Consider the following 22115-nt stretch of genomic DNA (forward strand, 5'->3'; position numbering starts at 1 on the left):
ACCCCAGTTCCTCCTCTTACCCCGCTCCCTGAACTGATGTGCCACCCAGAGCCGCTAAGAGCTCTGCATGCGAGCCCCCAGCCCCCTGCGAGCCCCCCTGCTCCTCCTGTGGAGGAGGAGCTCGTCCCGCACAGCGCTGCGTTCACTCGGCAGTACGCTGATAGGAGTGGCGTCAAGACTCTGCTTTCGGAGCCCGGATAGCTCAGTCGGTAGAGCATCAGACTTTTAATCTGAGGGTCCAGGGTTCAAGTCCCTGTTCGGGCGAGTAATTTTCTCTGGCGCTTCATTATTTTTGTTTCTTTTTCTGATTTTTTAGATTTATTTTTATTCCACAACCTCCAAGAAGCTCTCCTGGCCTTTTGTCTCCTCAAAATACTTTTAAAAATTGGGGTAGGAGCGGCAACGTCCACTGCTGGAGTCTCGGCTGCCCCCCTTAGCAGCAAAGGAAAAAAAAAAAAGAAAAATTGGAGAGGAAAGAATCAAAATCTGGCGGACAAAAGCAAAAACTGACGCGCCCGAACAGGGACTTGAACCCTGGACCCTCAGATTAAAAGTCTGATGCTCTACCGACTGAGCTATCCGGGCTCTTGGAAAGCTTGCTCCTTTGCATCCATACGGCCCTATACGACGCACCCGTGTGTTTCATTTCTGTGTATCACTCTGTTCCCTGCACCCCAAACCCCTGATGTCATTTTGCACCCCCACCTTGTCCCCACCGCTCTCACCTCCTTGCATTCAGGGCAGTAAATCGAAGCAGATTCCCGCTGCACTTTATTCCTTCTGCAGGTGCAGTGGTTCTGAGGGTGGATATGGGACGATGCTCTGCGCTGCCCCCGCAGCCCTGCACCTCTTCTGCGGTATAACCCAAAGGCGGCACAGGGCACTGCTGCTGTGGGAATGGCAGCCCTTGAGAAATCTGTGCTGTTCCAAATGGGATCAGGCAAAGCTCTAAGAAGAGAAGTGCAGGAAATGATCCGCTCCAGGACTGGGGATAGTGGGGCACGTTCAGTTAGAGGGATTCCTCCAGCAGCCCTGTATGTGGCGTGTCCCTGCGGTGGGTGACAAACGCCATCAGGGGGTGCGGTTTTGCAAAGTTTGATTTCCCCATTAGGGCCCAGCTTCACTCACAAAATGGCACAGAGAATGCCAACACAACCTCCTTTATCCTTGGGATTTCCTACTCTAGGGAACCTGAGATAGAAGAGGGATTGGCCTGACTGACTGGTATTCAACCCCTATGACTCCACGACTGAGATTTCCCAGGAAACAGAGCCCAGAGTCACCCTGTGCTACCACCAACCCCAATCCACACGCAGTGACAGTGAGTGCCAATTAGCGGCAAACCCAAACCACAGCTCCCAGCCGCGATGCTTCTCACACCAACCCACCATGTGCAGGTGCTCCTGTGTGCTCTGATCCCTTTGCTGGGGACACTGCGGGCCACCCACCACCCACCTCCCACTCTCAGTCCCATCCACCGTGGCTTACGGGGTGCTCTCACCCCTCTCTGCAGACACGCACCCAATGGAGACGGGGCTTTTGGACTGGAAGAGGCGGGGGGAGAAAGAGCGCAGTGCGAGCCTCGCATCCCCTCCATCCCTCGGGCTGAACGCATCGCTGGGGCCGCCCCCGGCCCCACTCCGTGCAATACTGCGGATCTCCGGGAGATGGCGCCACTCCGCGCCGCGCTGCGCCCCTCCATTGTCCGCCGCCTCCGCCGCCGCCGCCGCCGCGCTCCCTCCGCCCGCAGCCGCCGCCGCCGCGGCGCGGCCCCGCGCTGCCCGCCGGGTCTGCTCGGAGCAGGTAGGGCTGCGGTGCAGAGCTGGAACCGAAGGCACGCAAACGAGAGCGGTGGGATTTGGGGGTCGGCGGGAGGAGGCCGGTCCCGAGGTTTTTAGCTGCTCGCTCCGGGTTTTTCAACGCTTCGCGGCGTTGATCCGCGCTGTTCGGTGCAGCGCTGCGGGGAGGCGGTCCGGCTCCTGGCAGCGCCCGAAGGACCGCGAGGTAAGAGGGGGGTGCAACGGGGCTGGGGTCCCGTCCTTAAAGTGTGCCGTGAGGGGGGGAGTTGTGTGAGGTGCGTTGCAGAACAATGGAACGGTGCCCATCGGATTGCGAAGTTGCCAGGTGGGGAGAGGCGGCGCTGGGCTCCGTGTGCTCGGCCGTGATGTCAAAGTGTCCCCCCAAAGGATGGGGATGGGGATGGGGACAAGCAGGGCTGGAGGGCAGGCTCAGCCCTTCCCACGGTGCAGCCATGGGCTCTGGGCAGCACACGGGGCTGGAGGTGCTTCTCAGGCTTGATGCAGCCTGGATGCTTTCTGCTCCTGGATCCTGAACTTGCAGATATGTTCGTGTGTGTATTTAACAGTAAACTCCAGAGAAATGTGAGCTATTGCCCCTAAGCAAAGGAGATGTATTGACTTAACCGCAGCTATTCATGTGTATATGCCAAGCACGAATGCAATTGTTCACAGGATCTGGGCTGGGGTGAACTAGCAGAAAAAATCAATCTTCTCCTCCTAAATCGCGAGGGTAAGCATGGCGTGGAGTGCGATGGGGTGAGGGAAATGGGCTGCTCAGATCTCAAGACCCCCAGCCAGGTGCAGCCCCACCGCATTTCAGCAGCACCACCCGAAATATACAGAGCCTGAAATATGAAAGCTGGAGCTGCGGGGAGCAAGGAGCCGCCTCTCCATCCTCGCGTGCTGCAGTGTGAGTGCACGCTGTGCGTTGCCTGGATGCACACCGCGATGTGCAGCCGCTGCCAGCACCCTGGGGGTGAGGCTGCAGCCACCTCCTCATCCCGAGCCAGGCGTTTCCGTGTGCTTTGGTGCTGGGGAGGAGCGGGGCACGCCTGACCGGCATGCATGGCTGTGTCTTAATCCCATGAGATGTAAATCCGAGCGGTGCAAGAAACCGGTTCCCATCACGGGGCTGGATCTGCTGGCATCCCCATGGAGAGAGCTGGGAGGTGGCACAGCCAAAGTGCTGTGTGTCCTCTGGATGGTTGGGAACGCTGTGGCTGCAGGAACTGAAGATGCAGCTCGTGGTCCCTTTGCAAAGCAGGGGCAGCTGCAGCTTCCAGCACCTCACAGTGAGATGCTGAGCTGGTAGTGTGAGGGCAATGAGGGTCACTGAGCCTGGGACTGCTGTGCTTTCCACTGTGGGCTATACAGGGTGGATTTATGTATAAATATATGTAACAACCCCTGCTTGGAGGGAACTGAGGAAGCTGAAATTTGCATAGAAGCCGTGCACCCACACCACAAGCATCCCCTGTGGATGCTGAGCACAGACAGAACCCGGCCCTGGGTTTGGGTGCCGGGCGCTGGAGGAGGGAGGGCTGAGTAATTCAGAATCCCCAGCCCTGGGTGTGACACAGATGCACCTGGGGCCGGGGAGCAGAGGGCAGAAGTGGTGAGTGGCTCTGCAGAAACATCCCAGCTGTGTCCCTTCCTGTGTCCCCTGTGCTTTTACTACCAGATGCTGGGCGAAGTTCAGCTTTCCCGTGTGGGTGTGTGGCTGTCACACCTCACTGCAAGGCTGTGACATCCCACTGCTGTCCCCTCTGCTGTCCCCTCTGCTGTCCCTGGGTGTGGGCTGGATCCTGGGCAGGTCTCCCTCCTTCTGCTGCCCCAGGTCAGGGGTTTTCCCATCCTGAACCTGACCCATCTTCCCCAGGCAGGATTTCCTCCCGAGGGTGGAAATGCGTAGCAAAATGCTTGAAGAGCATTTGGCATCAGAGCACTTCACATCCTGCCTCCTCCAGAGAGCTTGCACTGCGCCGGGCTCTGCTCTGCTATTAATAGGAGATGCATGGGCCTAAAGAGGAAGAAAAACTCCTCGTGCTGTAAGGCAACAGGTTGGGAGCAAATGGCGTTGTTTGTTTTCAGGGCGTTTGCTGGGCTCGGCGCGTGCAGGACTGTGTGCAGAGCTGCATGGGGAGAACGTGGAGCTCCAGAGGAAAACAATTGGAGCAAGTGCAAAGCGTCTGTTGGGGTCGGTTTTAGGGAGGAATCAGGTCGGTTTCGCTGGTTATTGGTGTGTTTTGGTGGTGCTGAGTGTGGCTCCAGGAATGACGCGCTCAGGGTTTCGGTTTTAGGTGACCAGATTTTAGAGTAAGTTTCATTTCTGGAACTGCAGCTCCAACCTGGGAACAAAATCCCACAAAACACAACCTGGGGGACCAAGCCAGCGAGCTTCCCTTGGTCATTGCTTTGCTGGGAGCTCCCACAGCTCCCACTTCCATTTTGGAGAGGAAGAGAATTGAGAGCAGAGTTAGTTTCAGTGCAGGAAGGGCTGGGACCTGCATGCTTTGGAGTGCTGGAGCCAAAGAGGGACACAGCCCCGTTTAGGAGCTGCGTGGGGCTGGTTTTGGATATGGGAGCATCCTTGCCACTGCAGCTCCTGGACATCCTGGAAGATTTGTCAGCTTGTAACATGCTGGGAACACGGCCCTGGCCCCATGCAGTGGGAGCAGCACAGGATGGATGGACCTGCAGCCCCAGAGGTGAAGCTTGATGCTTTATCCTCCTCACTGCTGTTCCTCCCTCTGCCGGATTATAAATGGTCAGGGATTGTCTCCCCTTGATAGGCATAACCTCCATCCCCCAGCTCCCACACCCAGCAAAGTGCCCCTCCAGGGCTCGCTTTGCTTCCTCGCCCTCAGCTGTTTGATGTCTTCCCAAATGCTTCAGCCATTTCAATCTGCTCCCCGTGCAGCTGCTTGTGAGGGGGAAGGGAGGGAGGGTGGGAGAGCGCTGGCCCACCCTGCACCTCCATCTCCTCGCCCTCCTCCCACCCTGATGCTCAGCTCTTTGCATGAGGACTCAGATTGTCCCTGTGGTGCGGGGGCAGGGGAGCAATGCAGAGAGCTCGTGAGCTCCAGAGACAAAAAGCATCAGCCAGTGCTTTGGGGATGCAGGTATAAGAAGGTGGGGAACCCCTGGGCACAGCTGGGGGTTGCAGATGTTGGAGGTGTGGGATGCAGACATGTTGTGTATCTCAGAACTGGAGGGAAGGTGGGTTTGGGGCACTCGGGTGGGGAAATGTCCCTCTTCTCTGCTGCCGTGACAGCGCAAAGGGCTGCAGCTCCTGGCAGGAAAACGAGGGATGTGGTGTCTGCGTGTGGTTCCCCACAAGGCTGCAATCTCCCTGACTGCTGCAAAATATGTAGAAAATCCTGTTAAACCACCACGGGGCTGCGGGTTTCCCTGGACAAGTGCTTTCCCTTCCTGGGCTGCTCCACGTGCTGGAGGAACTCAGCTCAGCAAAGCCTTTCTCCGAAAGGTGGGACGCAGCCGAATGCTCTCCCGAGGCTGACGTGACCATGGCAAAAGCCAGGAAATTTAAAGTCAGAAAATTATCCCTATATGATGAGTAATGGTATTCTAAAGAGGAAGAAGGAAAAAAAATCCACTCGTCTGCATCTCTGGAATTCAGTGCTGTCTCTGGAGTCCCCTGGCTGAGTCCTCATCCGCAGCTCTCAGCCCTGTGTAATTTTTTTCTCTAATAACTGCAGGGTGGAGGAGGCATTCAGTGGGAACGGCCCCATAGCAAACCCCAGTGTGGAGCAGCTGTCTGGGGCTCCTTCGTGTGGGTTTGCATCGCCGTGCTCCTGCTGCCCTAGGATGGGGATCATCGCTTTGGGGCTGCTTTGCCTGCTGTGGGTGCTTCTCTTGGAGATGAGGATGGGTTTGCAGCTTTGTCAGCCACAAACAGAAGATAAGAAGAAAAAAAAAAAAAAAGTTTATTTTATTGCTTTGGGGTTTCAAGCAGATTTGCTTTGTTCAGCTTCCAGCACTGCCAGCTTTTGGGATTTCTGGTTTTCCAGGAAGAATCCATGGCTGCCAAAAGGGACCAAAGTGCTGGGGAAAGGTCCCACCTCCAGTCTGACTCCCTGCAATTTAGACAGCTCAACAAAGCTTATTTCAGCGAGGTGTGCAGCCAGCTTCATGCTGGGGCTCACGCTGAGGGTCGAGTCCCTGCTGTCTTTGGGAAGAAAAGTGTTTGCAGCAGGCAAAGCCTGGGCTGGGCTCATTAGCAGCCATCTGGTCCATTTAAGGCCAAGTGGCTCAGGGCTCTGGGGGCAGTTTGGATGTCCTGGGCTGCTGTGCTCAGGGCAGACCCCATGTCTGTCCCTCACTGAGTCTCATGAGCCCTGGATGGAGCAAGAAAACACCAAGCTGGCTCTCAGCTCCGGATATGTCAAGTGCTGAGCGTCTCCAGGGCCTTTGGGCTCACTCCACTTCTCTGTTTAACATCCACTTCACGATTTATTTTGCTGGGCAGGGAAAAGGAGGTAATCCTTCCTTGAAGGGTGATTCCTGGCCAGGAAGAGCAGCCATCTCTGGGTTCTCTGCTCTGCGGTCGTTGCGGTTTTGATATCGTGATCCGGGCCAGAAAGGTGGTTTCAAATCGGGCTTTTCCATCTCTCTGCATACAGCTGAGTTCTGCAAAATCGCTGGGTTTGGAGGCTGTGCAATGCTGGGGGCCCGGGGGATGTATCAGCATCCCTGCTAATGCACGGCAGACGGCTCTGAACACCTCCCTGGGGCTTCGATGGGGATGTGGGGGGGCTTAGATGAACTCGCTGGGTTTGTTTGGGAGGGTTGGGCCGTGTTTCTTGTTCCCTGAAGCCTCTCGGGTAGGTGGGCACAGAGGGAATAGCAGTGGGAGCTGGCAGCTGTTTGAGGCTACACGTGGGACCCTGGGGACTTGGGGTGGGCAGAAAGCAGCGTGTGCTGGGCAGAGCCCTCAAGGCAGGCTGGGGGGGTTCTGCCTCACTGCCCATGCGTGATGCCAGCCAAATAAGTACCCCGTGGGAGGCAAGGCAGGAGTTGCAGACACCCCTTCCTTCCTCCGCTCTTCTCTCTCTGCTCTTCCCTTCTGTTCCCGACGTTTTTGCTGGTGGAGGCCATGTTTTTCCCAACACAGCGATGCTCCCATGGCTACCAGGGAGCTCAAAGCCGTGCGGTGAGCTTGTAGGGCCCCGTGCAGCTGTGAAGCCCGTGTGGGCAGCGGGGTTACGTGTTGAGTCAGCCCCAGACGTCGGCCGCGCTGCCTTCCACTCTCACTGTCTTATTTTGTCCGCCTTATTTTGTCTTCGGGGAAATCCAGCAACAGCCCCACAGCTGTGGGGCCGAGCAGCCCTTCCCCGCCTGCCTGGGGGCTGCCAAATCTTCACTTAAGCCACCGCACTTCCGAGCTCCTGAAGCTTTCTGTGTTTGCAGGGAGGAAGGGCCATACCTCCAGCCCTTGATGGGCTCCTCCGTTCCAAACTGACCCCTGGGCGCACGCCCATGGCCACGGCTCTCTCGGCTCTCTCGTTAGGTCCTTAACGAGCTCACCAAGCCCTTCACCCTTGCCTTTCCCCTCCGCCCAGGTGGCCGGCGGTGCAGCATGCCTTCCTCCTGATCCCTGAGCGCGGTTAGGAAGCGATCCCAGAGCGATGTCTGCCACGCGTGGCAATGGAGAGCACTGGAAGTCCCTGGAGTCGGTGGGCATCAGCCGCAAGGAGCTGGCGCTGGCTGAGGCCCTGCAGATGGAATACGACGCGCTGTCGCGCCTGCGGCAGGACAAGGAGGAGAGCCGGGCCAAGCAGCGTCCCGAGCCGCCCCTCATCTCGTGGGATGAGCCCGAAAACACCCATGGGTGCACTGGGATCAAAGCAATGCATGGTCTGTCCGGCTCCGACCCTGCGCTCTGCAATAACACAGCGCCCGAGGGGCTGACGCCAACCCTCCCCATGCCCCCAGCACAGCCCAATGCTGCACCCACCAGCACAGAGGGTCCGGCCTGGCTGAAGACCCCGCTGGCCGGGGACTACCTCTACATCTTCGATGGTTCTGAAGGGGACTTTCTCGGGGAGCCTTTAAATGGCACTTCACCTCTTGACAGCAATGGGGGATCCCCCAAAAAGCTCTCCCCGCCGCCACTGCCCCCCCGGAACTCCATGTGGAGCCACCCCGAAGGCAGCCGGCGCCTGGGGAAGGGATCCCCGCCGTCCTCCAAAGGACCCCAGCCCAGGGACGTCAACGTCTTCTCAGCCCATGAGCAGCCCCGTGGCAAGCTGCTCGCCCGCCGCATCTCCGAGGAGGATCCCTACGGCCTGGCTGACTACGAGGGCATCAACGATGCCATCACCTGCCTCAACCTGAAGTCCACCTACGAATCCCAGGTGCTGCGGGAAGCTGCCCGCAGCTGGAAGGAAGGCAGGAGCATCTTTGAGAAGGAATCGAGTGGTAAACCTGTAGCACGGAGCAAAACTATGCCCCCTCAGGTCCCCCCACGGACCTATGTCTCTCGGTTTGGCAACAGGAAGAATGTGGCACCCAACAAGAACCGCAGGATCTCTGCTGACCCGGTAAGGGGCTGTTTTCTCTCCTCACAGATGGCAACAGGGTGAGTTATGGTTGCGTCCCATCTCCTCGCCTCACTCCGAGCCCTGTTGTGCCCCGAGAAGCCTGGGGAGCGAATGTTGGGGGGCTGCTGTGGGCTCGTTCCCCCCAAACTCAGCTCCCCCCGGGTCCCTGCTCTGTGGTGGGTGAGCGGTGCAGCTGGTGGGGGCCATGTAAGTCACCCTCAGCTTCCTCGCTGCCAGAAACCAATTATAAAAGGGCATTAAAATTGTCTTTAGTGGCTGCTGTGTTCTCTGCCTTTCTCTGCCTCCCGTTAGCTGCTGGCTGGGTTAATTGCTCTGACAGCGGGGCCATTGTTTGCTGCAGAAGAGCGATGGAGGCTTGGGGACCCCCATGAGCGGGGGGAGCCTGGCTCTGCTGAAGTCCCCACTGTCCCAGGGTTCGTCCCTTGGCATCCTGGAGTCCATCTGCATGGCTGGGCAGGATGAATCTCCTGAGCTATGCAGAAGCAAGGTGGGATGAGGGAAGCACAAAGCACCTGGATGTTGCTGATGGGCTCATGCTCTACCCACAGGTCCCACCCAGGCCACGCTCCTTAGCCAATGGCTATGAGCTCTTTGAGGTGTCAGAGGAGAGGGACGAGGAGGTGGCTGCTTTCTGCCATATGCTGGATGTGTGAGTACCACGGACTTGTATGAGCCATCCCTTGCTGCACTCCAAGCCCTTGCTTGGGGCTGCCATGCTCTGTGAGATCTCCACAAATGGAGGCATTTGGAGGGGGAAATAGAAAGCCACCCCTCAGCCTGCCCCTTGCCTGCAGGCTGCGGTCCAGCTCCAGCCCCCAGGACTATTCCCTGACCGGCTTCGTGTGGAGTGCAGTCAGCCTCAGCCCTGAGCACCTGGGGCACGGCATCAGCCTGAAGGTGACAGTGCTATGTGACAGCCTGCGGGAGCCCCTCACCTTCACCTGCGACTGTAAGTGGGCTGCAAAGTGGGGAGAGCCCCCCAGCAATGCCAAGGGGGGGGAGTTGGAGGGGTTCTGGGACAGTGCCAGCTTGGGGATGCTCAGCTCTGCTCCCTGTCCCCGTAGGCTCCTCCACTGTGGATCTGCTCATCTACCAGACGCTGTGCTACACGCACGACGAGCTGCACACCGTTGACGTTGAGGATTTTGTGCTCAAGCTCTGTGGCCTGGAGGAATTCTTGCAAAAGTGAGTGGTGGAGAGGGGAAAGCAGCGAGCACTGTGCGTCTCTTGTCGGCTCATGCGGGTGGATGGCCAGGGTCAATCCCTGCCTCCTGAGCCACTGCAGTGCTTTTGCCAAAATCAGCATGTTGGGAGCATCCTTCCCCAGGCAGGATACAAGTCAGATGTGCCTTACAAGCCTGCAGCCTGGGGAAGGGCCTGAAGACCGTGGAGCTGCCAAAAAAGCTTTTTGGGAGAGCATTAATAACAGTCTTGTCACTCCCTTAGCTTGTTTTTTCAATTGCAGGATGGGGTGGGAGCACCATTTCCAAGTGAGGTGGCAGAGGTTTGGGGCGCCTCAGAAACATCCTGCATTGCAAAGCAGGGAGAAAGGGGATAGTTTTCATTTTCCTGCTAAAGCTGGGAGCATGCAGAGCCCTTTGCGTGCTCCCCCCAACTTGTTGGTCCCCCCCAAGCACTGCTTTTGCTGCAGGAAAGCTGCAGTTCTGGATCTGATGGCTGGGGAAAGCTCCATCCAGAGCGAGGTGCAGCGTGGAGGCAGCAGCAGCCATACACTCATGGGCACACGCAGTGCTTCCCAGGACTGCCTGCAGCAAATCAGCTCCAGCTCTTCTTGGACAGCAGCCCCACAGCCTGGCCCTGCTGCTTCAAATCATGGGAGCTTTGCCATGGAGTCCAAGAGCTGCACTTTTAGGCCCTAAGGGGGCAGCTGGGAATTGTTCAGCACGGGATAGGCTGCACAGCACTGGCAAAGAGGGTGCAGAGCCCAGCATATGTATGTACCTATGTGCTTTTGTGCATGGCTGTGCATACACACGTGTGTGTATGTGTGCATTTGTGTGCATGGATGCAGCAGGGTTGCTTGCACACAGCAGTTGCATTGCCCCTCAGTACCCACAGCGTTTCAGTTGTTGGGTTTTTCCCTTCTGTAAATGCTGTCGTTGTCAGCAACATGTTCTCTGTTTTCTCTAATGAGGCTTAACTAGAAGCAGTTGCTGCTGGAAAAATGGGACTTGCACCAAACAAAAGGACGGTGCTTTGCCATCTTTTTACAGCCTGCACTTTAAAGAGGAAGGCAGGGCTTTCAAGGATGGATGCTGCTCAGGCAGACAGGTGGGGCTGTGAGTCCATCCTGGGCTCTGCTGGAGGGTTTCTGGGTGATTTAAAGTGAATCCTCTCATTTCTACCTAATTTCTCCATTTGGAAAGCAGTCACAGCTGCGTTGCCCTCCCTGGTATCCCAGGCATCCTGGGCTGGGAGCAGTACAGCCCGTCCCCAGTGAGCAGCTCCTGTATCTCTCACAGCCCTCTTTGAGAAAGCCCTGGGAAATAAAGCCCTTTCATTGTCGGCCTTTTCTTTCCACATCTTCCCCCAGCAGAGGAGATGCTGGAAGTGCCAAAACCCTCCATGCAGAGCCAGTTGGGCACTCAAGCTCTCCAAAGCAGCCCGAGCTGCTGATGCTTTCTGCCAGCTTACATTTGTTAGGTGCAGGAGAAAGGCAGGGCTGGGCTGAGCATCCCGGGGGATGTTTGCATCCCGAGGCGGGGTGCTCAGGATGCTGGCCCTGTGTGATAAGGGCCCATTGCTGCCCGAGCCAGGCTTCCTGCTGTGCCTCCTCCCCATCCTCCTGCAGCAGGGCAGGGCCCAGTGACGATGGCCACACAGTGATTGGGGCTCCGTGTCCCCATCCCCTGCAGCCCCACCACCCCCACCCCCCTGCATCCTGCCATTGCAACTCCATCCTGCCATTGAGCCTGCAGATGTGCTGCCCGCCCTGCGGCACTGTGCCCAGCGGTGACAGCGAGGGCTGAATTGGTTCATTCTACTCTGAAGCTGGCAAAGAAAGCAGGGCTGTACGGCAAGCTCCATGCACCCTAATGTGGGGCTTCCCCATTCTGCAGAAGCCCATGGTGCCAGGCTTTCAGCCAGCCTCTTCCATGCCTGCTCCCAGCAGGGCTGGCCACAGCTTTATGGAGGGCACAGAGGAAGGAGGAAAAACAATAGTATATTCTTAAGGCTTTCCTAGCACAGCAACTCAGTGAAATGTTCTGCAGGCAAAGGAAGCGCAGCCAAACCCTGGCCGTGCTCAGCCACTGGCTGTTAGCATAGGGTTGGATTTAGGGGATTTTCCCCCAGCCTGTCCTCAGCAGGTGGAGAAGGGCCATGCAATGATCCTGTTGTCTGTGTCCCCACAGCAAGCACGCATTAGGGAGCCATGAATACATCCAGCACTGCAGGAAATTTGACATCGACATCCGTCTGCAGCTGATGAGGAGGAAGGCAGTGCGCAGCGACTTGGCCCGGACGGTGGGTGCCAGCACAGGGATCACCCTGAATGCCTGCACAGGGATCCTGCCCTGATTCTGCATCCCCACTGCCCCCAGGGATGCTTTGCTGGGTTAGGGGTTAGCTGATGCCAGGTGCAAGCTCAAGCATTGGAGCTCCCAGCCCTGTATCAGCCTGCTGAGGGGGGTGAGAAGAGGAGCAGGAGGGATGGCACAGCACATGGCACAGCCTCTCTCCTCCTCCAGGCCAGCGATGATCAAAGCCCCTCCACTCTCAACCACTACATCCACCTACAGGAGAGGCCAATCAAGCAGACCATCAGCAGGTAATGGGGAACTGGAAAGCACAGCCCCGTGCTGTCCACCCTCCTCACAGGGCTGAGCTCTGCTCTCTGTCCCCCAGGCAGGCCCTGAGTCTCCTCTTTGACACCTTCCACAACGAGGTGGATGCATTCCTGGCAGCTGAGGTGAGTGCTTTTGGGGGTGCAGCTTCTTCTCCTCGGGGAGCCATCCCTCTGTGCTCCTGCACAGATCCACCCCATCCCTGGGGGCTGCCACACACCCAAGAGGACAGCACTGCCACAAGAGAGTGGGGTCCCATTTTTCTCTGGACCCCAGCAGCATTTGCTGTGGACTTTTTCCACTTGTGATGGGGCTCTAAGGGTGCTTCAGAGAAGGGCTGGGAAATGAGAGGAAACTGAGGCACAGGCTGATGCACTCACGGTGTATGGTGTGTGGCAGGCTGAGGGGCTGCTATAAAGACTGATGGCAACATTTATTCCTCTCCTTGGTGTTCACTTAAGCACAGGAGGGTGCAGATGTTGCTCCCTGCGCTGTGCCCTGTTGCTGCAGCCTCCCCTGACAAAGACCTGAGCTCTGCTTTGCCCTGGCTCTGGGCTCTGCTCAGCCTCCCTCTTCCCCACAGGGAGACTTCCCACTGAAGGCAGAGAGGGTGATCCAGTCCGTCATGGCCATCTGCAACGCCCTGGCTGCCGTTGAGTCGCAGGAAATCACAACAGCCCTCAACCAGATGCCCCCCTGTCCCTCCCGCATGCAGCCCAAAATCCAGAAGGTAAGGGCTGAGGAGACCAGGGGTGGTTGTAGAGGGAAAGCCCTGTTTGCAGGCTGATCCCATTCACTCCTTTCCTTCACACCACGTGGAAAATTCCTCAATAGCTGGGAGCAGGCAGCAGCTGAAGGGCTGGGACCTTGGTGCTCACCCCGGCTGCTTACGTAAAGCTGCTGGCTTGGAGAGCTGCTCCCAGCCACAGCGATGCACGGGGCTCATGCTGATATTGCTCTTGTGGTTTCTTTTCTTTTTTCCTCTGCAGGATCCAAATGTTCTGGCCAAGAGGGAAAATCGAGGTATTTCAATTCTCCTCCTCCCTTTCTGGGCTGAAGTTCTTGGTGCTTTTAATCTTCAAACCCCTCCTCCTCAATTATTAAGGCCGAAAATGGGTTTGAAACCCTTCTTAAGAAAGGAGGGTTTCAGGAGGCCGTGCCTGTTGTTCCTCCCCATCAGCTCAGCAAAGTGGGAGCCTGCAATTCCTGCTCATGCCCCAGAGCAGAGCCCTGCCCAGGATCCCCCCAGCATCCCAGCCCCTATGGGCCACCCTATGGAGCAGGACTGCAGGTCTAGGGCAGCTCTGTGTCACTCCTCTCCTTTCTCCCCCGCAGAGAGGATCGTGGAGAGCCTGACGGCTGCCATCCTGGACCTGGTGGGGCTTTACTGCAGCACCTTCAATGCTGACTTCCAGACAGCTGTGCAATGGAGCCGGGAGCACGGCGTGGTGCAGGAGGCTCGCCTGCTCTCCTGCCCACTCTCCTTCACCGTTTATGCCACACACCGCATCCCCATCACCTGGGCTGCCAGGTAGGGTGGCCACAGGAACCTTGCTCAGCCTCCACCTGCATGTCCTGGGGCTCAGACGCATTAGTTCCATCTCTAGGCTGCTAAATATTCAGCATAAAAACTAACCCACCCCAAGGTTCCTTAAGGACAGAATTATGAGCCACGTCCGGTGTGCAGCGAGCGATGCTTGCATGGTGCAGGCGGATGGCACAGGCTCCGTGCTGCTCTCCCTCTCCAACCACACAAATCCCCAAAGCTCCAGCATCACTCCCAGGCTCACAGCCTCCCTGGCGATGTGACAGATGGCCCCGATGCCCGTGCCCGCTCTCAGCCCCACTCAGGGGAGACGATGGCAGTCCAGGAGCCCACCGCAGGGAGGGCGTGTGAGGCAGCAGCGTCGGCTGCAGCCGCCCCGCCGGGGACCCCTCGCCTTTGTCCTGCCTTTAATGTATTCCCCCTGGTGACTGGCTCCGAACAAAGGCGGTAGCCTGGGAAATGCCGACATCCCCTGACCTCCAGAGCCCCGCAGCCCTCCCCGGATTGTCGCTCGGCACCTGCCACATGGCAGGGCCCCCCCCTGTAGCCCCCCGTGTGACGGTATGCACGATGCCATATGGTGATGGGGATGGGAAGGGCAGGGGCTGCTGGCTCTGTATCCACCCCCCTTGTGCAAAGCTGGGGAAGGCGAGCCACTTGTGGAGGGGCTTCATTAGAGTGTGGCCGGCCATGGGAATAGATCCAAGCCTCCTTGTCCCCCCCCTCTTCCCAACCCCACTGCTGTGAGGTTTTCCCTTTGGATAAGTGAACCCCAAGCACCCTCAGAGCTGTGGCTGCTCCCCCCACTCACGTTTCTTTTCCCCTTTCTTTTTCTTCTCCCCTTGCAGCTATGAAGATTTCTACCTCTCTTGCTCCATCACACACGGTGGTAAGGAGCTGTGCAGCCCCCTGCACACCAGAAAGGCCCACGTCTACAAGTACCTTTTCCACCTCATCATATGGGACCAGCAGTAAGGCAGCACCCTGGCCGTGGGGTGGGCATGGGTACCCGGTGCCATCCCCAGCCGTACTGTCTCCTCCAGCAGTTCCTCTCTGTGCCTCTCCCCAATTTTTGGGTTATGGAAGCTCTTATGTCATCCCCAGCAATAGCAGCTGCCCGTGGCGCCAGTCCCCCACCTCCTGTTTGCACCCGGGAAAGGGGATCTGCTCCCAAAATAGCCCTGGGAGCAGGCAGGGAGGCTGGCATGCAAAGAGGTGGGGATGGGAACGGGATAATTTTAGAAGGTGCCTGTGCCCCTGAAGGACGTGTGCCCAGTGGCAGTCATTCCCTCTGCCCATCTCTCCCGTCCCTTGCCCACCCTGTGGGCAGGATGCCCTGTGCTCCTTGAGGACCCCCACAGTGACAGGGAGAAGCTGGGAAGAGGTCAGTGTGCAGTGTCCCCCCATCACCTACCCAGGACAAAGCAGGGGCGTGGGAGCAGCTGGCTCTGTCTAACGTGGGGGGGTATGCCCATGACGTCAGGGTGCACGTGGCACCTCCGGAGCCAGCAGCAAAGGCATTTGCTGAGCTCTGTTGGCATTCCGAGGTGGGGGGCTGGGGCTGACCCGTGCCGTGGGGCTCTGACTGCTCTCTTGCAGGATCTGCTTCCCCGTCCAGGTGAACCGATTGCCTCGGGAGACGCTGCTCAGCGTCACGCTCTTCGCCGTGCCCGTCCCCCCCCCGGGGAACTCCTCTGACACCAACAGGCAGCGGCGGGTCCCTGAGGCCCTGGGCTGGGTCACCACTCCGCTCTTCAACTTCAGGCAGTGCGTAGGGCGTCCAACCACCACGGGCACCCCAGGGTGGGCTGTGAGGGTCCCCCAGGGCTCAGTGTGGGGACTCAGCGGTGCCACCCTAACCCCGGCAGAGCAGCCCCTCCAAACAGCCTCCCCTTTCTCCTCCAGGGTTCTGACCTGCGGGAGAAAGCTTTTGGGCTTGTGGCCGGCAACCCAGGACAACTCCAGAGCCAGATCGAGTGCCCCCAACTTCAACCAGCCCGACAGCGTCATCCTGCAGGTGGGTCCCAGCAGTGGGGCACTGGAGGGGCGCCGAGGCACTGCTCACTCACCCACCCTTTGTCCCAGATCGATTTCCCCACCTCTGCTTTCGACGTGAAGTTCGTGAGCCCGCTGGCGGCCGAGGTGAGCCCCAAGTACGAATTTGGCAGCCTGGGTGAGGAGGACCAGCGCAGGCTGCGGGAGGCGATGCAGAAGAAATCGCTCTATTGGTGAGCAATGGAGGGAATCAGCGTCGTCCTTCCTTGGAGGGGGTCTCAGCTGAGCTCTCCCCAGCATTGGCTGGCATGCACAGGGGGCATCTGGGGGCCTGATCCTGCCTCCAGCAGCTGGTCTGGGGAAGCAGCTGGGGCTGGAGGATGAATTTGGGGTTTAGCAGAGCTGCGCTGCTCAGTGCTGCTGAGCCGGCCGGCGTCTGCCGATGCTATAAACAGGGAGGATCGGGTGTCAGCAGCTGTGCCTGGATCCACAGAGCACGGCAGCAGTGGTGGATGTGTCCCTACTGACAGCCACCCCTCCAGGACCCAGTGACAGCACTAATTTTGCCTGCAAAACATCTGGGTGCAATGCCAGGCAAGCTGGTGTGGGGTCCCTGCGGCAGCTCTGTCACCTCTGTGATGGGTGTCCCTGGGACCAGGGGAGCACCCAGCATCCTGCAGCATGGCACAGCCCCATCCACTGGCTCCCTTAAGGTTGTGGAGGGTTTTATCCATGCATAGTGGGGTCGGAGCGGTACCCTGTGCCCAGTCTTTGCCATCCCCACTTGCCTGCTGCTGCAGGTTGACAGATGCGGACCGCAAACGGCTGTGGGAGAAGCGCTACTACTGCCACGCAGCACCCGGCTCACTGCCCATGCTGTTGGCCAGTGCACCCAGCTGGGAGTGGGCCTGCCTGCCTGACATCTACGCCCTGCTGAGCCAGTGGACCTACATGAGCCACCAGGATGCCCTGGGGCTCCTTCACGCCACGTAAGTCTCTGTTGCATGGACATTGGATGGGGCAGCGTGTGCTGCAGGTTGTGGGCTTCCATACCCGCTTGGTGGAGCATCCAACCCCATTGGTGCCATGTCCTTGGTGGGGGGTGAGTGGGCAGGGCCCCGTGGTGGCCATCCCATGGGGGTTATGCTGTTCCTGTGACAAATTACCCTATGTAGGTTCCCGGACCAGGAGGTGAGGAGGACGGCCGTGCAGTGGATCGACTCCATCTCTGACACAGAGCTGCTGGATTACCTGCCCCAGCTGGTCCAGGTGTGTGCTGGGATGGGGGTGCTGCATGGGATGTGTTCTGAGATGCAGTGTGATACGCATACTGGGATGGGGGTGCTGCAGGATGACTAGGATTGGGATGCAGCAGTGGATGTGCGCTGGGTTGATGATGTAAATGGAATACATGCCAGGATAGGGGTGCAGCACTGGGCACGTGCTTGGACCAGAACACAGCTTGGGGCATGTGCTGTTCCTGCTGCACCCCAGAACTATCCTCTCTTCCCCTAATCCAGGCTTTGAAATATGAATGCTACCTGGACAGCCCACTGGTGCGCTTCCTCATGAAGCGAGCGATCTGCGACCTGAAAATCACCCACTATTTCTTCTGGTGAGTCTGAGGGGACCAAGAGTGGGCTGGGTGGCTCCAGGACATGCCTGACCCCACAATGCTTTTGCTGCGGCCAGGCTGCTGAAGGATGGCCTGAAAGATTCCCAGTTCAGCATCCGCTACCAGTACCTGTTGGCAGCTCTGCTGTGCTGCTGCGGGAAGGGGCTGCGGGAGGAGTTTGACCGGCAGTGCCTGCTGGTCAACACATTGGCCAGGCTGGCCCAACAAGTGCGGGATGCTGCTCCATCCTCACGCCAGGTGGGTGTTGGGCTCTGTGGGGTCTTACAGGATCCAGGCAGGTCTCAGCCACCCAACGTCCCTCCCCACAGGGCATCCTGCGTGAGGGGCTGGAGGAGGTGAAGCAGTTTTTCAAGGCTAATGGGTCGTGCCGGCTGCCGCTCAGCCCCAGCCTGCTGGTGAAGGGGATAGTGCCCCGGGTGAGTGCTGGGCTTGGGGTGTCATCACCCACCCGGAGCCACCTATCCCTGATGAGCTGCCTTTTCTTTCCCCGGTGCCAGGACTGTTCCTATTTCAACTCCAATGCTGTCCCGCTGAAGCTCTCCTTCCAAAACGTCGATCCCCTTGGAGAAAATATCCGGGTCATCTTCAAGGTGAGTTCATCCTCTCAGCACTGCCCAAATCACAGCACAGCATCTCCATTCGCAGCGGGATGCTCTTCCCCCGGCACCCTTGGTCTGATGGCTCCCTACTGGCTTGCAGTGTGGCGATGATCTGCGGCAGGACATGCTGACACTGCAGATGATCCGGATCATGAACAAAATCTGGGTGCAGGAGGGGCTGGACATGCGCATGGTCATCTTCCGCTGCTTCTCCACGGGTCGTGGACGAGGTAACCCAGCATCAAGGCATCAGTCACCAAGCTGTGATGCTCTCAGATTGGCAATAGCGTGAGACGCCCTGGGGGTTTATAGAGAGAAACCACCATGGGTTGCTGTGAGCCACTGTTGGGTTTGATCCCTCCAGACTGTGTGTAGGAGCATGACTTTGTAGACGGTCACATCAAGGTTGGCGATGAAGGGTACTGGGATCTTGATGCTCCCCAGGTGGGAAGGACAGGTCTCACCTTGCTGTCTCGGCTTCCAGGCATGGTGGAGATGATCCCCAACGCCGAGACCCTACGGAAAATCCAGGTGGAGCACGGTGTGACGGGATCCTTTAAGGACAGACCACTGGCTGACTGGCTGCAGAAACACAACCCCGAGGAGGATGAGTATGAGAAGGTGAGGAGCAGCCTGGCAGAGTCCCTGCTCTGCATGTCCACCTCTCCAGAGACGATATACATCTCATGGGGGAGCAGCACAGATGAGCTGCCCCGCATTTCCCTATCTCTCCATCCTTTCCAGGCTGTGGAGAACTTCATCTACTCCTGCGCTGGCTGCTGTGTGGCCACCTATGTGCTGGGGATCTGCGACCGGCACAATGACAACATCATGCTCAAGACCACCGGCCACATGTTTCACATCGATTTTGGCAGGTTCCTGGGCCACGCTCAGATGTTTGGCAACATCAAGAGGTGAGGAATGCTTCTGATTTCACCTTCCTTCTTGCTGCAATTGTCCACATGGGGTTGTGGTTCCTTAACAATGGGGTTCCTCCTGATTTTATGGGTGAAGTTCCTCTCCTCGTGCCTCTGTGCTCACTCTGTACCTCCAACACAGGGACCGGGCACCGTTTGTCTTTACCTCTGACATGGCATACGTCATCAATGGTGGGGACAAGCCCTCTAGCCGCTTCCATGACTTTGTCGATCTGTGCTGCCAGGCCTATAACCTGATCCGCAAGCACACCCATCTCTTCCTCAACCTGCTGGGGCTGGTGAGGACCTGGGAACACTCAGAAGGGCCATGGGGTGGCTGGGGGATGCGTCCTCATCTCACCACCCACCCTCACCTCGCTGCCCAGATGCTGTCCTGTGGCATCCCTGAACTTTCCGACCTGGAGGACCTCAAATATGTCTATGATGCACTAAGGCCACAGGACACTGACGCTGATGCCACCACCTACTTCACCAGGTATAGGATGTGGGTTGGTGACCCCCAGGAGAGAGGCACGTCCACCAGCCGCTTCTCAGCCAAGTGCCTCCATGCTAACATGTGGCCTCGTTGCAGGTTGATTGAGTCCAGCCTGGGCAGTGTGGCCACCAAGCTCAACTTCTTCATCCACAACCTGGCACAGATGAAGTTCACAGGCTCTGATGCCCGCCCAACCCTCTCCTTTGCCCCCCGCACACACACCATCAAGACGTCCGGCCGGATCTGCGATGTCTTCCTCTGCCGCCATGAGAGGGTCTTCAACCCCAGCAAGGGCTACGTGAGTTGGGATGGCTGAGGACAGCCCGAGGAGATGGGCAGAGGAACAACTCACTCTGTCCTGAAGCGTTCTTTATCCCTGAATCCCTGACACGGCTGGGTGTGGGGCATCCTGTTGCCTCCATCCTGTATCACAGCCCCATCTCCCTGCAGACCTACGTGGTGAAGGTGAAACGGGAGAGCCCAAGCGAGGTGACCTTTGTGCAGCGCACCTTTGAGGAGTTCCAGGAGTTGCACAACAAGCTGCGCCTGCTCTTCCCCTCCTCGCTGCTGCCCAGGTACCCCCAGACACCTGGCACCAGGGCTTCCAATGCCCTGCAGGGTCGCTGAGTGTCTGTGCCCTTTGACAGCTTCCCCAGCAGGTTCATTATCGGCCGGTCACGAGGAGAGGCAGTGGCTGAGAGGAGGAAAGAAGAACTCAATGGCTACATCTGGCATCTCATCCACGCTGCCCCTGAGGTGGCCGAGGTGCGGGGCTGGGGAACCCTGGGAGGGTGGGCTGGGGGTGTTGGTGAAGATAACTTGGGCAGCAATGGGACAAACGTGGCATGTGAAGCACTGGTAACAGCCCCTCCTTGCCTTGCAGTGTGACCTCATCTATACCTTTTTCCACCCGTTGCCCAGAGATGAGAAGGCAGCTGGCACCAACCCGGCCCCAAAGCCGGCAGGTAGGTGTGCTGGGGTGAGCCCCATATCCTATCCGGGGCCCTTCCGTGTCCCTCCTGCTCCCCTCCCCTGTCCCTCCTCCTCCTCTCCAGACACCACATGGGCTCGTCCCCTGGGGAAGGTCGGCGGGGAGGTGAAGCTCTCCATCTCCTACAAGAACAACAAGCTCTTCATCATGGTGATGCACATCCGGGGGCTGGTAGGTGCGCAGTGTCCTGGCGGCGATGGGGACGGGATCCAGCCCCACTGCCAGGCTCACAGGGTGCCCCATGCTGTGTTCTGCAGCAGCCCCTCCAGGATGGTAATGACCCTGACCCCTACGTCAAGACCTACCTGCTGCCTGACCCCCAGAAAACCACTAAGAGGAAAACCAAAGTGGCCCGGAAAACCTGCAACCCTACTTACAATGAGATGGTATGGGGATGGCGATGGGGATTAGAATGGGGATGGCAGTGGCAACGGGGGTGATGATGTTTGGGGATGGGGATGGGGGGTGGGAGTGGTGATGGGGGCGGAGATGAGGATGGAGATGGTGGGGGGACAGTTGGAGTCCGTGGTTGAGGTTCTGCCCCACTCTGTCCCCACAGCTGGTCTACGATGGGGTGCCTCGGGGTGACCTGCAGCAACGGGAGCTGCGGCTGAGCGTGCTGAGCGAGGAAGGCTTTTGGGAGAACATTCTCCTTGGGGAGGTTGGCATCCGTCTGCGGGACCTCGATTTGGCACAGGAGAAGATGGGGTGGTTCGCCCTTGGATCCCGCGGCCACGGCACGCTCTGAGCTCCGGGAATGGGCACCGATGCCAGGAGGTGCCCAGAGGGAGCTGCCGTTAGACATCTTCTTTTTTAAGTTTACCTTGTGTCAAGGGAGCAATGCTGGGGGGTTTGGGTGGGAAGGAGTGTCAGGGTGCATCGGGGGGGGGGGGTTATTTCTTCCTTTGGGATATCTGTATTTTAATTTTTTTAATGACAACGTGTAGCACGCGGCCAGGCACCGGGGCGGTGGCATCGCCAAGGTTGGTTTCAGGACATCTGTTCCTCACTTTGATGCCATTGAGGCCGTTCCCAACGCAGGGGATTTGCTCCCAAAGGAGAGCAGCACAGCGGGAGCCCATCCCGAAATGGGAGACCCCCGCTAACACCCCTTGGGGAGCACGGCCACCTCCTTTCCCCCCTGCCTGGCCCTGTGCTGGGGTGCAGGCTTGGTGCCTGTGGTGCTTTGTTTACAGCGACAGCTCCGTAAACGGACGAAATGTTTCTCAGGATCGAGAATAATGAACTTAAACTTTATATTAAAAGTTTTAAAGACTGTATTGAGCGGGAGAGGGGCCTGGGGGAGGTGGCATTGGGCACCCCCCAGCAGCGGGACCCTCCTGGCTGTAGCACGGCAGAGTGAAAATAAAGCGATGAAGTGCAAGGGGCAGCGTGGGACCTCGTGTGACCCTGCGGGGCAGTAGTGGGATGGCGGCAGGAATAGGGATGGAAATGGGAGCAGGACGTGGGGAGGAGCGTCGGGCTCGTCTATGTAATAGGACAAGGGGGAACGGCTTTAAATTAAGGAGGGGACGTCCAGGAGAGGTGTGCATGATTTAGTGGTTGGCAACTCTGCCCGCGGCAGGGTCTTGGATCGAGGCGATCTTTGATGTCCCTTCCAACCCAGCCGTGCTATGACGGAACGTTCCCACCTCCCTGCGTTCAGTCGGTACCGCGCTGCTCCCCGCCGGGCCGCCAGGGGGCGCAATACCGCTCAGCACAGCGGCTGATGCAATCCCCGCGCTG

At 58.3% G+C, this 22115-nt stretch overlaps 2 protein-coding genes and 2 non-coding genes across 11 annotated transcripts; 2 read left to right on the forward strand and 2 right to left on the reverse strand.

Moving 5' to 3' along the window:
- The first annotated feature begins 191 nt into the window (after positions 1-191).
- TRNAK-UUU lies at positions 192-264 on the forward strand. The gene has a single exon. It is a non-coding gene; the product is annotated as a tRNA-Lys (tRNA).
- Positions 265-512: 248 nt separating this feature from the next.
- On the reverse strand, positions 513-585 carry TRNAK-UUU. Its single transcript has one exon. It is a non-coding gene; the product is annotated as a tRNA-Lys (tRNA).
- A 1201-nt stretch (positions 586-1786) lies between these two features.
- Positions 1787-21239, forward strand: PIK3C2B (phosphatidylinositol-4-phosphate 3-kinase catalytic subunit type 2 beta). 7 transcript variants are annotated; one of them, XM_042884141.1, is made up of 33 exons: positions 1857-2004; positions 7382-8362; positions 8932-9032; positions 9178-9332; positions 9448-9568; positions 11758-11869; positions 12094-12173; positions 12251-12314; positions 12773-12919; positions 13179-13212; positions 13525-13720; positions 14584-14706; positions 15335-15502; positions 15641-15752; positions 15821-15963; positions 16531-16719; positions 16906-16999; positions 17251-17345; positions 17423-17603; positions 17675-17782; positions 17864-17956; positions 18066-18195; positions 18450-18586; positions 18710-18879; positions 19025-19181; positions 19269-19378; positions 19475-19676; positions 19829-19953; positions 20026-20143; positions 20262-20343; positions 20434-20540; positions 20627-20755; positions 20929-21239. In XM_042884141.1, exons 2-33 carry the CDS (start codon positions 7448-7450, stop codon positions 21115-21117), a joined length of 4887 nt encoding a protein of 1628 aa, XP_042740075.1. In that variant the 5' UTR covers positions 1857-2004; positions 7382-7447; the 3' UTR covers positions 21118-21239. The 7 variants fall into 7 exon arrangements, with proteins under 7 accessions (XP_042740073.1, XP_042740074.1, XP_042740068.1 ...); XM_042884139.1 differs by lacking the exon at positions 1857-2004 and adding an exon at positions 1787-1803 and having other exon boundaries at positions 13179-13720; XM_042884134.1 differs by having other exon boundaries at positions 1855-2004; positions 13179-13720.
- LOC122187030 lies at positions 2283-16187 on the reverse strand. 2 transcript variants are annotated; one of them, XM_042884198.1, is made up of 2 exons: positions 14678-16187; positions 2283-7534 (listed from the first exon to the last, which is right to left on the reverse strand). In XM_042884198.1, exon 2 carries the CDS (start codon positions 4818-4820, stop codon positions 3747-3749), a length of 1074 nt encoding a protein of 357 aa, XP_042740132.1. In that variant the 5' UTR covers positions 4821-7534; positions 14678-16187; the 3' UTR covers positions 2283-3746. The 2 variants fall into 2 exon arrangements, with proteins under 2 accessions (XP_042740132.1, XP_042740131.1); XM_042884197.1 differs by having other exon boundaries at positions 2283-9910; positions 14678-16186.
- Positions 21240-22115: the final 876 nt, after the last annotated feature.

This window comes from Lagopus leucura, unplaced genomic scaffold, assembly GCF_019238085.1.
Source record: "Lagopus leucura isolate 7727_CA_CO unplaced genomic scaffold, USGS_WTPT01 Super-Scaffold_100043, whole genome shotgun sequence".
NCBI classification, from domain to species: Eukaryota; Metazoa; Chordata; class Aves; order Galliformes; family Phasianidae; genus Lagopus; species Lagopus leucura.